The sequence below is a fragment of the Emydura macquarii genome, unplaced genomic scaffold, assembly GCF_026122565.2.
Source record: "Emydura macquarii macquarii isolate MOO-44397 ecotype Brisbane River unplaced genomic scaffold, CSIRO-AGI_Emac_v2 contig_3451, whole genome shotgun sequence".
Classification (NCBI taxonomy): Eukaryota; Metazoa; Chordata; order Testudines; family Chelidae; genus Emydura; species Emydura macquarii.
Genome location: NW_027133588.1, coordinates 6,164,016 through 6,177,300, shown reverse-complemented (window position 1 = coordinate 6,177,300; position 13,285 = coordinate 6,164,016). Strand labels below are relative to the sequence as shown.

Here is a 13,285-nt window from a genome sequence, read left to right as displayed (position 1 = left end):
GAGCTTGGTCCAGAGAGAATATGGGCATGAAGCACTCCAACTCCCGGGAGGCACTACAGATCATTTCAGAATCAAGATATTTTGGTTTCTGGGCCTTTTTTTTTTTTTTATTGGGGGGGGGGGAGGTGGAAGGGGGTAATTCTAATTTTTCTGCAAAAAGTAGACACTTTTTTACAAAAAAAGACACTGTTGAAAACCCAATTTTCCATTAAAAACTGTTTCTATGGAAAAATGTCAGGCAGCCCTAATCAGCAGTCTTATTGCACAGAGAGTAGAGAAGATGGAAAACTAATCCAACGGGTTACACAGCATAGTTAGGGGCTCTGACCCACACACCAAAAGAACAGTAATCAGTTACTGGAGGACAGTCATGTGGCAGAGGGATCTCTAGTCAGGGCCAGAGTATAATTTTTTCAGGCCCAGTACAAACTTTTAACACGGGCCCCCTCCAATCATGGGGGTTGCAGCCTGGGCCTCTGGGCCCCCAGGGCCTCGGTAAAGTGTACCATTTCCCCCTCCCAAGTGGGGGCCCTGCCTCTAGTAAAGGGGTGCATGGCACCTACCACAGTTACTAAGCAATGCCCTGATCCTGCAATCCATTCCGTTTGTGTACACCGCCACACCCAGCAGCAGTGAACTGCAAGGCTGCGGTACAACTATTACACTCATGGTACATGGACAAAAGCGATGCTGGACTAACTTGTGACAAAGTCAGGAAGAAGTTGGAGGAGTAGCAGAGGCATGGCCTATGAGACAGTAACATTTCAGCATCTTGGCCATTTGCTATTTACTGCTCTGTTCCGATAGGGTCACCTATTACCAAGGTTAAAATATCTGAATGGGAGGAGTTCGGTTTAGAGATTTAATTATATGCAGGGATGCAGTAACCACTTAAAGGGCCCTTTTCAGTGTTGTAATATTTCGAAGAGGCAGTGGACGGGGCACTAGACTGGGAGTCACGAGAACTAGGGTCTGTTCCCAGCTCTGTCAGAGCTCTGCTGTGTGACCTCTTTAAATTTAGATTATAAATTCTTTGGGGGCAGAGGCGGTCTCCCACTATACAGTTGTACAGTCCCTAGCACAAAAACGGGACCTTAGAATTAGTTGGGAGAACCAGGTGCTAACTGAATGCAAATGAATCATCAATATTTTATTGCTACACAATTATGATATCACAATTGTTTCCATTGTCACATCACATGTTCCAATTAGGTCCCTTTAATTTTACACCCAATATTTCAAAATATTAGACAAGTTTTCCACAGAAAAATGATTAATTCCTTATCCTAGAAGACAAAAGATTTAAATGCACTTTTTAACTTATTTAATCAATTTTCCAAAACTAAGATTAATCCTGGGAAGGAAATGTAGATTTTTATAGACTATCCCAACCTTCCTTTGCTACAAACATTCAGATTAAGTTAAAAAAGAAAGGAAAAAAAAAAAGCTCTCTTTTTCTAAGACTGTTCTACTATCAGTTTTAAGTCTTTCTCTGCCAAGATTTCAACAGTGCAAGTAACTAAGAAGAACACTCAAAATAAATCCCCTGAATTAAGGACAGTAAATGGTAGGTCAAGAGACCTGGTATCCTAGTCATATGATATTAGCTCTATCATTTGCAAGTATAATGATAGGGAGAGAGAGACCCATTTCCCCTACCTTTGGTCTTGATGGCTGTTTCAATGGTTGCAGCATCTCTGTCAGCATCGAAGTTTGCACATGCCTTGACTGTGGCATATGCGCTCGGAGGGAGAGAATGCTGAGAAAAAAGCAAAATTAAAGTTTTACACTTTGCTTGTGGTTAATATGATGCTGCTTCACCTTTTGGAACTCATGCACTGCCATTTTCCCAATCCACACATGAAGACAACCTATTAATATATCTGGAATTCAGCTAAGAGCCACTGCCCACGACCCTCTGAATCTATTACTGTTCCAGGAATCCGCCTACAGACGTGCATTTTTCATTAGCGAATGCACACACAATTGGGCATGACATCACTGGGGATGGCACTCACACTGTAATTCTGAGCACAATTCACCCATTAGACGTTGAAATAACTTGGCTGGCTAGAATGGAAAGAAATTAATTCCATAAAGTAGGTTTGGAAAAGATTAAAAAACATTGAGTCAAAATGACAAAAACCAGGAGATTTCAACCTAAAGCTAATTTTATGAGTGATGTGAATCAAAGGCAGACAATCAGGGTGGAGGGCATCAGAAATAGTAGTGAATAAGTCATGTACAGTGGGCCAAATTCTGTGCTCTACACAGCTGGTGGATTTTACAGGATCAAAAAAATGCTTGCATTCTTTTCAGGGTATAGTGCATCTTGAAAGCACCCCGGTTACCACACAGGGAGCTCCGAAATGCCCCGGGCCTGATTTCTACTCAATTTCACGGGGGCGGAGGGGGTCAGAGGGGGATGACGGCTCACGTAAGAGACAAAAGTTTTCAACACTTAATTTGGCTGTAAAACACTTATTTCCTTTGTACCTTCAAACCCTTTAAAGTCAAATTGTTAAAGAAGGGCATGTATACAAGGCATCCTCTAAAACACCACTGAAGTTGTCCACAGTTGTGATATCTGCACAGCTTTTTACCCAGATCACACTGACAAATACAGTGCCCTCCTTTGAAAAATCTGAGCTACACTGCAGAAACGGGGAACAGATATCACTAGGGAAAAGAGCCACCAATTTTTGTCCCTATTGCCAACAGGCGTATCAGTCAAAGCAGCCAGAATTTGGCCCAGAGCCACACCCTGAGATATAGGATTTCCCAGAATCTATACATTTAGCTGCCAACAAAAACAGAGATTGTGAAATCTATAGGAAGGAGCACAGGGCAGGAGAGTGTCCAGCTGATGAATAAAGATCAATGGATTATTTTAGTATATCTGAGGTTGAAAAGAGACACCAAGGAGCCTTCATCTACAGGACAAACTGGCAACATGTTTTGTCTCATGAAAAAAGGAATGCAGCCAGGTCCAGCTGAAAAATATTGGAAGGACGTAGGGGTGAGCTTTGTTCTAGAATGCATCCGATGAATTTATTTTACATGTAACCAAATGTTTCCATTACTTCTACTTGATATCATTTGAATGTTTTTCTCTTTGTTAAACAAACTGTTGCTTGTTTTCACTATAACCCTATCTAAGCGGAGCGGTGACCGGAGGTGAAACTGGTATACTGGAGTATGCTGCTTCTTTGGGAGCAGCGAATCTGTGAACACTGAGAGCGTTCAGTGGAACGGGCTGGACGCTCCAGGGATATGCTTAGATGCCTTGGGGGCTTGAGCATACCTATCGATAACCTGCAGAGGGGCAGCAGAGCCAGCGTAGGCTTAGAGTGGAGAGTTGTGTTGCCCAAGGCTGGTGGAGTCATGACTGACCCAGAGCAAGCACATACCAGGCTCTCTCACATTAAGGGCAGGTGGTAGCAAGCTGCCTCACGGCCCCGGGAAGTGTCACAGTATTCATTACTTGAAATTACCTGATATTGTGGGGGTTGGAGGGAGGGTTCATTTTTATGTATGGCTTGACTGAACAATTCTCTGCTATTATTTAGGATTCCATTTTATTGGTTAGATGCGAATGGTCAAAACAAAGTTTTTTAATGAGTCAACTGAATATTTTTGCAGTATTAACCCAGCTCTACTGCTTACTTGCATTAGGAGCAAGCAGAGCTCAGCAAAAGCTCTCGATAAAGAGCAAAACTGGGGTAATTTACTTCATCACAAGCTCCAAAAAATAAGCAAAAAAGTTTGTGATCACCCAGTACAGTTCTGCAAGTAGTAGCCATGAAAAGGTACCCAGCCAGAGGAAGGGCCTAACCCACCGGTATTCAGACCTGCAGAGCTGGGATTCACTTCCTCACTGATTACAATCACAGGCAGCCACAGATTCATGGCACAATATCCTGATATGGCATTGTGGTAATATCGTCGTGTACTGGTTGGCAACATCATGAATCACACATCAAGCCACCGTTATATTGCGGCTTTCTGGGAGTGCTCCATTAATACACCAGGACAAATGCAGATATGGTGTAAGCTAGCACAACTCCACTGACATCCTCAGCCTCATGGTAGACCTGGAAGAATATTGTCCGAACTGTTTTACTGTGGGGGGGGGGGGGGAGGGGGAGGGCGGGGGGGTTGAAGAGTTTTGTTTGGAACAGAAAATGACTTTTTTTGTGGGGGGAGGGGAAGGAGGGGGAATTTGTGTGTGTGGGGGGGGGGGAATTCAGGATTTTTTTACCCCCAAAAACCCACAAATTTGAACATTTTTCAAACTTTCAACAACCAAAAACCCCCAAATGTTCAGCTTTCAGTAACCCAAAACTGAAAATTGTCAGTTTTAAACTGAATTTTTATTTAAAAAAAAAAAAAAAAGTTTTTCAAGCTTTTGGTTTTTCAAAAACTGACAGAAATTAAAACATTTCCACTTTCATCAAAAAATTTTGCAGGGGAAAAAAAAAGCATTTCCTGAGCAGCTCTAATTCACATCACTTACAGACCAACTCTGGAATTGGCCCAATCTCTGTCTACTTCTCTTTCCTCATTATTTGGACAGAGTAAACTGTGGGGGTGCCCCCCCCCCCGCTTCTAATCCTCTTGTCCTTTTGGAGAGGCAGGGAAGATTCGCACCACCCTTATCTGTCTGCCCAGTGTTCCCTGCATTGCCTTTCATGTGTCAAGCAACACGAATACAGCTCCCTTTATCAGCTTTGGAGAAGCTTTAATTAAACCCATGGACTCCACGCGAGTTGTGAGAGACCCTCTGGGTCACATGTCTCCAGCACCAGAGATGGAGTAGCTTTTAGTCTGGGCAGTTCAAGTCAATGAATTACATGGCGTCTCAGATCGTCACCCTTACAATCAGTACAGTTCAGTCTCAGCCCTAAAAAAGGCATCCTGGAAAGGAAAAGACAAATCTCTTTTTCTAGTTCCTCACAGTAATACTTACATCTCCCTCAAGGCTGAGCTTGCCTAGAATTTCATGGACTGTAGACATCTTGAAAGGAAACTGGAAAAAAGAAAGACGTCATATAATTTAAAAAGAAAACAACAAAAACCTAACACACAACTGCACATTAAACTAGCCCTGTTATACCATCGGTCCGTACCAAAGTTGGGACGATCCAGCAAGAAATGAAGTAATAAGTAAGGAATTAACTCAACAGTATACAGCAAATGATACACATCATAACAGGATAGGAATTGGTCTTCACTCTCCTATATGGCAGTAAGTGACCATTATTGTTCAAATCACTTTTGCTAAACTTTTAAATTTCAGTCAATAAGTTGTACAATTCTTACCCCCTCTCCCCCCCAAAAAAAAAAAAACCAAAAAACCAAAAACCCTCCAACTGATTTCAAAATCAATACCACTCATTGACTGAAGGCCATTTCCTAAAAATCTGAGTCATGGCTCGAATTACTGACTGCTTTGCTAGAACCAAAGGCTATTACATTAATGATTTTTTTAACACACTGACAATTATCAACTTTTTTAGTATCAACAAATTTCTTTTAGAGAGACTGTATCCTGGGTCCAAACCACTGCCAAAAAGCAATTAAAACCGACTGTTTTTAGCCAGTGACCTGAAATTCAGAGGCTAAATTTCTCAATCACAAGTGTTGAAATAATTTAAATTCACAGAGGCCATCTGTATTTTACAGAAGCAGTTGACATTATATGATCTGGAACACTTGAGCCAGAATCCCATCAAAATGCAGGCCCAAAAAGGAACAACACAGTACATTGAGTGGGGTAGGATAATCTGCATCATCGTGGGTGTAGCTTCTCTTGCCAAAAAGCTTGTCCATTTCATATCACAGCCAAGACAACAACTTTCTTCTCAGCAATGCTTATCGAAGGAAACTAAGCATGCTGAAATATGAAGAGTTCCAAAGTATTGGTTTTTAATCACCCAATATGATAAAACTTCTAGGTATATGAAAGATAAGCCTAATGTGCATAGATCCTATACACTGCAAAAATGAACATTTCAACTGGACAAGCTGATGCCATTACACCATTTTGCCACGACAAGTGTGGTTTCTTTGCTTGAGCAGTGGTGGTGTTTGACTGGGAGGGTCCGAGATCATCATGAGGAGGAGGAGAATTTTTTCAAGGGGTGTGAACAGGAGGAGTTTAGCCAACATCACTGCATTCCTGAAATTCTGGCAGGAATGTGGGCGCTCCCAAATTCCACTAACAAGGAAAGAAATGTGGCCATTTGTCTGACCTTCTAACACCGCCAGGAGCACTGAGGACAGTGCTGGCATTTCAGCTAACAGGTGGAGAAATGTACTTCTGATAATATCACTAATCTGAGACAGTACGATATGTTCAGATTTCAAGCTACTTCACGTGTTGGAAACTAGGCATTTGCACTTTAGACCAATAGCCCTGCCTGTACATCACCCGCATGCAGTTAACATTTAGCAAACATAGGTTCAGGATAGTTGTCCTCAGTGCACCGGACCAAAAAAACTGAACAAGAGTATACCCAACCTCAGCTGGAATTTTTCCTTCCCTCTTGGGCCCTCAGGAATAATTCTCCTGTTGCCAGTTCTCCTCTTCCTCCTTCCCCGTATCTTGCTCCCCTATCCACCTCCCTTTCAGTTAGTCTTCCAACCCCGCACTCAAGAGTCAGAACTAGAGCAACCGCTCAGAAGTAGCTCAGCTGGGAGCTCATGTTTGAGGGGATCACTGAGTTCCAAACAGGAGAGATTGGGGGTGGAATTTTCCCCCTAGAAGAATTCTCATCCACTTCCCAATTGCTGGAAACTCTCCCTCGTCGTCGAGTTAGTATATTCCAACCCCTTACAATACCCAGTTTCCAAGTGTGGCTCTCTGGAAAGCAGATGAGAGTTCTAAGGGTTGATACCAAGCAACGAACAACCCTCTCTGTCACTCAGGGTCATCAAAAGATCAAATGAGCAGGTACAATCAGCCAGTGCTGCTAAAGAACGTGATGATCTTGCCAGGAAAACTGTCAAAAGAAAAGAAGAGTTGGTCCCTAGGTACTTTTGCAGCACTATATGAGGTATTGCTGAAAAAAAAGGGACTCTCTGTAATAAGTTACAAAAAGGCAAGAAATAAGACTTTATATATTTTTAATACAAAATAAAACTTACCTCTACTCATATTCCCCAAGCACCACATTTTTAGCTACAATATTATATATAACGACAAAGACGACATCATGAATGTTTTTTATTTTATTTTTCTTCAGCCTTCATATTTTCAAATATTTGTTCTTCTACGTTGGTTGACTTCCAAGACAGAACTGAACACAACTGGGCCCCCTGTGCTACAGCTGGATGGACTAGATTTGCTTATTATGACGGCTACAATTTTGTAAGCGTGGAGAATGATTTTCCCTTCCTACCAAACTTTTTTTTACTTCCCAACCATGTCTTTGATAAAGTAGTAAAACGGACTGAAATGCTATACAGTACATAAGGTAAAAATCTCTCTTCAGATATCAGTCCTTGTTTTAATATTAGAAAATGTAATAATTGTTATACGAGTAAATTGCAGCACTGTTGTGTTATTTCAGCGTAGTATAGATACTGTAATCTCATCCATATGTAACCTGTCCTAGCTTGTTTTAACTGTCTGTAAACTTGTATACTTATAAGCACCCAAAACAGTAAGAATCCTTAAATCATCTTGAGCAATCTAGGTGGGAAAGAAACAAAGGAAACACTCCATTCATTTGCCTACGGAATAATTAAAATATAGTATCTAAGGGAGGAAGTGTGGGACAACATCAACCACAGTGAAATAGTCATAGGACAGAAAATCTGAACAAGCCAGGTCCAACCCTCTATAAAGAGGCAACAGAGAAGAAAGTCTTAAGGCCTTGCACAATCCTTAATCATGCTGATTATGAGGACTGCGATATGTCAGATATATTATGGAAGTCATAGTACTGGTTAATTCTTAATGACATTATATGTTACCAAAGGCAATCTTTGTTCTTCAGATGCTCTAAATTGATCATCAAGACATGCAGCTAAGAAATCTTTTGGTCTTGCATGAAAGAGCTAAACAGCTCCATTGCAAGCTGAAGAGAATGCAATTGCAGTATAGTCTTTCCAAGAGTAACAACCACCAGTTTTCTGCAAGCCTTCCCTTTCCTAATCAAATAAAAACCACATGGAATCAAACTTGTTGGAACAGAAAACTTGAACAGAGTCCAGTAACTGAGCAAACACACCCTCTTGTACAGTTGAAAATGGTATGTTCGTGGAGTTACCAAATAACAATGCTATGGCAACCAAAAGCCAATCAGAAACAGGTTTAGTGCAGACAAAAAGAAAATTGGCAGCATAATGAGGATTTTTTTTAAATCAAAGCTGCAGATAAAGATCTTCAATTACAGAATAAGTGTATAGCTAGCCACGATGCTCAAGCTCCTTCATTAGAATTTGGGCTCCATATCTGTCAAGACATGCTCACTGTCCTCAAGTGAGCTCCCTTGTTATTGGTGAAGTTCTGACTAGTACTGACTGGATTTGGGTATATTTAAAATAAAAACCACATGCGCTGTTTTGTTATTCCTTAAACTGGAAAGAATCTGGGCTTCTACTCCCAAGCCTTTAAGGCAAGTCTTCATATTTACAGACAAACCAAGGCAATTTGCTTTTCTTCAGCAGGCTATAATGTGCTCCTGAATCACAATTTCATTAAAATAAAGGAACAGTAATACATGGAGAAGAGAGAGATCTCAAATATTCTTTGCCGATAGAAGATGCAGTTCAGATACTTGGAGGTCAATTGTCCACACTGTTACTGGTCTGTGTCTGATCCCCACCCTCATAAACAACCTACGTGACCATCAGGCCATTTGGTGAGAACCCTGTAGCAGGTAATGTTGATTTAGAGATAGCCTCAGATCCCTTGGTTTCTGAGCACAGCTCAGATGTGTCATGAAAGCAAATGTGCCCAGGTCCCAGGAAAAAATTGCCAGGTGTTGACTGAACAAGCAGCAACTGGCAGGTGAGGAGGCAGCTAACCTATTGTCATAGGCTGAAAATGTGCATCATTTTTATGGATGACAGGGAAGGGTGTTCCCAAGCCTATGGAGCAAAGAAATGGAGAATGTAAGAATGGAATTTCTTACAAGCAGGATCCCATTTGGTTTAGTCTTCCAACCAAGCCAGGGTGTGGCAACAGAGGAGCTCTGCTCAGAGGGTAGGGGAAATGTGTGGAGGAGGAAGAAAAGTACCACAAAAAAATAAAGGAACAGAATGTCTGTTCTGAACGGAACAAAGACCAAAAGCCATTTATTTGAACAGGATGATAACTGGAAATACAGGCAGGCCAGGCTGTGTCCACAAGCTGTACCCCAGAACTTAGCAGGGCAAATGAAGCCACTGTCTGGGCCATGAATTGATTAAACTTTAAAAGGAAAAGATTTCATAGACCATATCTGAAAACCATTATTTCTACCCACTAGAACAACGCACACTATTTTAAATGCACTCTCTTCCACCAGTCAATACTATATAAGCCAGCAGGGATAGATGTTCCATTTCCAATTGCCTATACCATACACATGAGTGCTTAATCAACACTACAGCTAGGACATTTCTAGATCTATATTTAAAATTCCTGAGATTCTGCAGGAAAACCTGTTAGTGAAAATCACTCCATAAAAGAGCAACTAGAAAAATACACTCTCTGGGGCTGCTCAGCACCACCAGATCGAGCAAGAGCAGCAACATACAAATCCTGCAAAATCAATCCAAGGAGAAAATCTCTGTCCTACCACAGCACAGACCTACCCTGCGGAGCCATCTTAACTTGGACAAGCAGGCAGTGTGCAAATATAGGGCTAAATGTATCTTTCAGCTGAAATCTGTCAATGGCATCCAACATTAATTTTGAGTAACTATGTTACCTCTTTCCCTCTTTGTTTAGTTCAGTGTTTCTCAAGAAGCCATCATGGACCAGCACCGGTCCCTGAGATCTCCCTGATACAGCATAGGGAGCCAGTCCCTGGTATCAAAAAGGTTGAGAAACGCTGGTTTAGTTCAATGTACAAAGCGCTCTTTATTCAGAGTCCTAATGCATAGTGAACCCTAAACTGTCCTGTAATGAACCAAATCTGTACATGAAGGAAGATCACAGCCTCCCTGAAAGCACCCTTGTATTCCTCCAGTTAAAATACACTGTCCTATTCCTCACCCACACACAGCAGGGGTAGCCCAAAACCTACCCAGCCTGGCACTGACACACAAGGCCCAAAAGGCAGCACAACCTCAGCGATTTTGCTAATGGAGGAAGAAGGGGGGCACTAAACCGAACTGCACCCCAGACACACCACAGTCCGCCATGGCAGACAGCAGGTATATCTGTGGGGTGGGGGAAGGAGGTGTGATAAGAGAAGCGAAGCTCAGCTGTGCGGGTTTATTATCTAAAGCTATCTGCACAGCAGGACTGCAGAGGCAGGAACTGCTAGACTGGCTGGAGCTGCGCTAGGCACTGCTCCACCACGCCCTGAGCCAGCAGGAGGGAGTAGCGCCATTCTCTGTAGCCCAGAGCCCCACACGCAGGGCCCGTTGACTCAGGTTACACCCGGGGATCTCCCTTTGTTGGGTCCCGGCTAACACTAGCTTAGTAGTCACACCTGAATGAAAGTTGCATTTACACTGAAACTCAGCAGCTCAGCGCATGGGCTAAACAACTCCCTCCGCAAAGCGTCTGGTCCGAAAGTGAGTTTTAACCAGGGTAACAATCTCTCAGCCAGTTAAAGAGCCCCGATGTACGGGGGGGTTCAGCTCTTCCGGGACTTTTCAGGGGTTCGGAACCAGCGAACCCCCTTTCCCTCCGCCCCAGAAAAGGACGGTGCTGTGATGTCAACGTGGTCACTTCGCACCGACAGGTTTAGGAGCGGGACAGGCTCGGGTCTGCGGAACCCGCCCGCCTGGGCGACGGGACAGCGAGAGCAGGGATAACGCACCAGCGGCTGTCAACGAGCGGGGGGACCCCGCCGCTCACTGGCGGCCACACCCAGCCTGCAGCCCGGCGAGCGCCCGGCAGCGATGACCGGCCATGGCGGCGCCTGGCACAGACGGGGGGTCGCAGCACCAGCGCGGCGTGAGCGGCTCGAGGGCGGGCGCGGTGTACTGACCCCCCCGGCCCCCGCCATCTCCTGCCCGCTGCAACTACCCGCGCCTGCTCCCCCGCCGAGCCGGGCAGCGTCCCGAGCGGAGGAACCGCGGCGCTGCGCCCAGTGCCCGGCCCCCCGGACAGACCCCGCGCAGGGGGAGCGCTCCGGATCCGGGCCCTGGGCTCCGCGAGTCCCGGTCCAGTGCAGAAAACGTCCAGAAACAACTCCTGCAAACCCGCCCTCCCCCTTGCCGGGCACCTGCCCCGGGCTCCCTCCCTCCATCCCCCCCCGGCCGGGCACCTGCCCCCGGCTCGCTCCCCCCCGGCCGGCCGGCCTGCGCCCAGGGGATGCCCCGGCTGCCGAGCCACTCACCGGGGGCAAGGCGCGGGCTGCGGCCGGGCTCCTGGGGACGCGCGAAGGGAGGCTGCCGGCCGGCGGGGCGGGGGTTTTGTACAGCGCCACATCCACAGCCCGGCCTGGCCTGGCCCCGCCCCGCCCCCTGGCACGCCCCGGCCTCGCCCGCCCGCCTCTGACTCAGCCGCCGCCTGACGCGCGGGCTGGGCTCCGGCGGGGTGAGCCGCCTGCCGCAGGGTGGGGCGGGGTGGGAGCGGCCCGCAGACCGGGGGTTGGGGGGACGTGGGCATTACACAGCGTGGCCCCCTGGCCTCCCCCTGCCCCTGCCCTGGGGTCGGCGCCGCTGCGGCCGCGGGGAGGTGCAGGCCATGGGCACGGGTTGTTCCTGAGCTAAATGCGGGGGTGTTCCCCTTCACCAAGCCAAGCGCACTGCAGCCTCCTCGCCCCTGGCAGCCACCTCTGCCGTGCACGACTGGGCAGGGCAGGGCAGGGCAGCCACAGGTGAGGAGCTGCAAACACCGCTCCGGGGTCCCGAACCCCCCTCGTTCGAGGTGCTGCACAAGGCCCTGCAGCAGAATTGTGGGGAGAATTCAGCCAGCTCCTGCCCACTAGGAGATCCCGCACCGTTGTTGGAGGAGGGGTGGTTACCTTTCCGCTTGTACAAATGAACAGTGAAGGCGTCCTTTTACTGCTGGGGTACGGCGCCTTGAGGCTACATTGACTGGAAAAATTCAGTCCCTTTCAAAGCCATGGGCAGGCCTCCAGCTGTATAGACTTCTGCTGGTATAGCATCTGCTCCAGCTGCTTTGCCATTGGACAGCAGGCCAATCGCTTTGGCAGATTCAGTCAGCCTTGGGGGATCAGCAAGAGAGATGCTGATATCTATCTGGGGCAGTCGATCAGTTGCCTCCTGGCTAGTAGATGATTGTTGACTGAGGATGTTGTTAAAGAGTTCTGCCCACCTTTGCGGTATCTTTGTCAGGGAGCAGCGTGGTGCCATCGGCACTCAGTAGTGGAGATGTTCCTGTTGACCGTGGCCCATAGATTGTCCTCAGAGCATCACTCAAGTTCTTCATGTCACTGCTGTCTGCACAGAACTGGATCTCATCTGCCTTGTTGCTCAGCCATGAGTTTTGTATCTCTGTTAGCGCTGGGCAGCTGTTGAAATGCTGTCTCCTAACCAGGCCTCAGGGAGCCCATGTTTCTCGTTCCAGGCTCCCTGTATCAGGATCCTTTTCATCAAACCACCTTGATGTTTACGTGTGATGGAAGTGAGGGTGTTGGATGCCGCTGAGTACACAGAGTCTCTACAGGATGCTCAATTTTCCTCAATGTTATCGATTGTTACAAGTTGGTTGCACCATTCTTCAACAAAAGCCTGTTTCACATTCTCCTCTTTCAGTTTGGCGATATTACGCTTTTTAGTGCCTTTTTACCTTTTCTTCACCTACTAGGATGTATCCGGATATTCAGCTTGGAGACTAAAGGCTGTGATCAGTCCAGCATTCTGTACTTCTCATGGCCTTTGTCACTCTAGCATCCTGTCTGTCTCTTCTCCTGATGATGACATAGTCAATGAGTCATATATACTCAATGAGTCATAGTCATATACTCTCATACTAGTGCTTGGAGCGTGGATGCATCCATGATGTCTTGCTGTTTGACAGGTGGAGGACCGTATTGGTGATGAGGAGGTCATGTTCAGCGCATTTCCTCAGCAGGAGGAGCCTGTTGCTGTTGCATTACCCAAGGCCATTTTTTTCCAATCACACCTGGCCATGCCTGGTAATCTGCAC

General features: G+C 46.0%; 1 protein-coding gene across 1 annotated transcript in view; it reads right to left on the bottom strand.

Annotated features, from left to right (window-relative positions):
* The window catches only part of ANXA2 (annexin A2), a 43,079-nt gene extending 31,475 nt beyond the window's left edge, over positions 1–11,604 (bottom strand). Inside the window, exons 1-3 of the mRNA XM_067534592.1 lie at positions 11,508–11,604; positions 4,970–5,029; positions 1,660–1,759 (exon numbers count right to left, since the gene is read on the bottom strand). Of these exons, the coding sequence (XP_067390693.1) occupies positions 1,660–1,759; positions 4,970–5,017 (148 nt within the window). The 5' untranslated portion in view covers positions 5,018–5,029; positions 11,508–11,604. The remainder of the gene's footprint in view (positions 1–1,659; positions 1,760–4,969; positions 5,030–11,507) is intronic.
* Between the last annotated feature and the right edge of the window lie 1,681 nt (positions 11,605–13,285).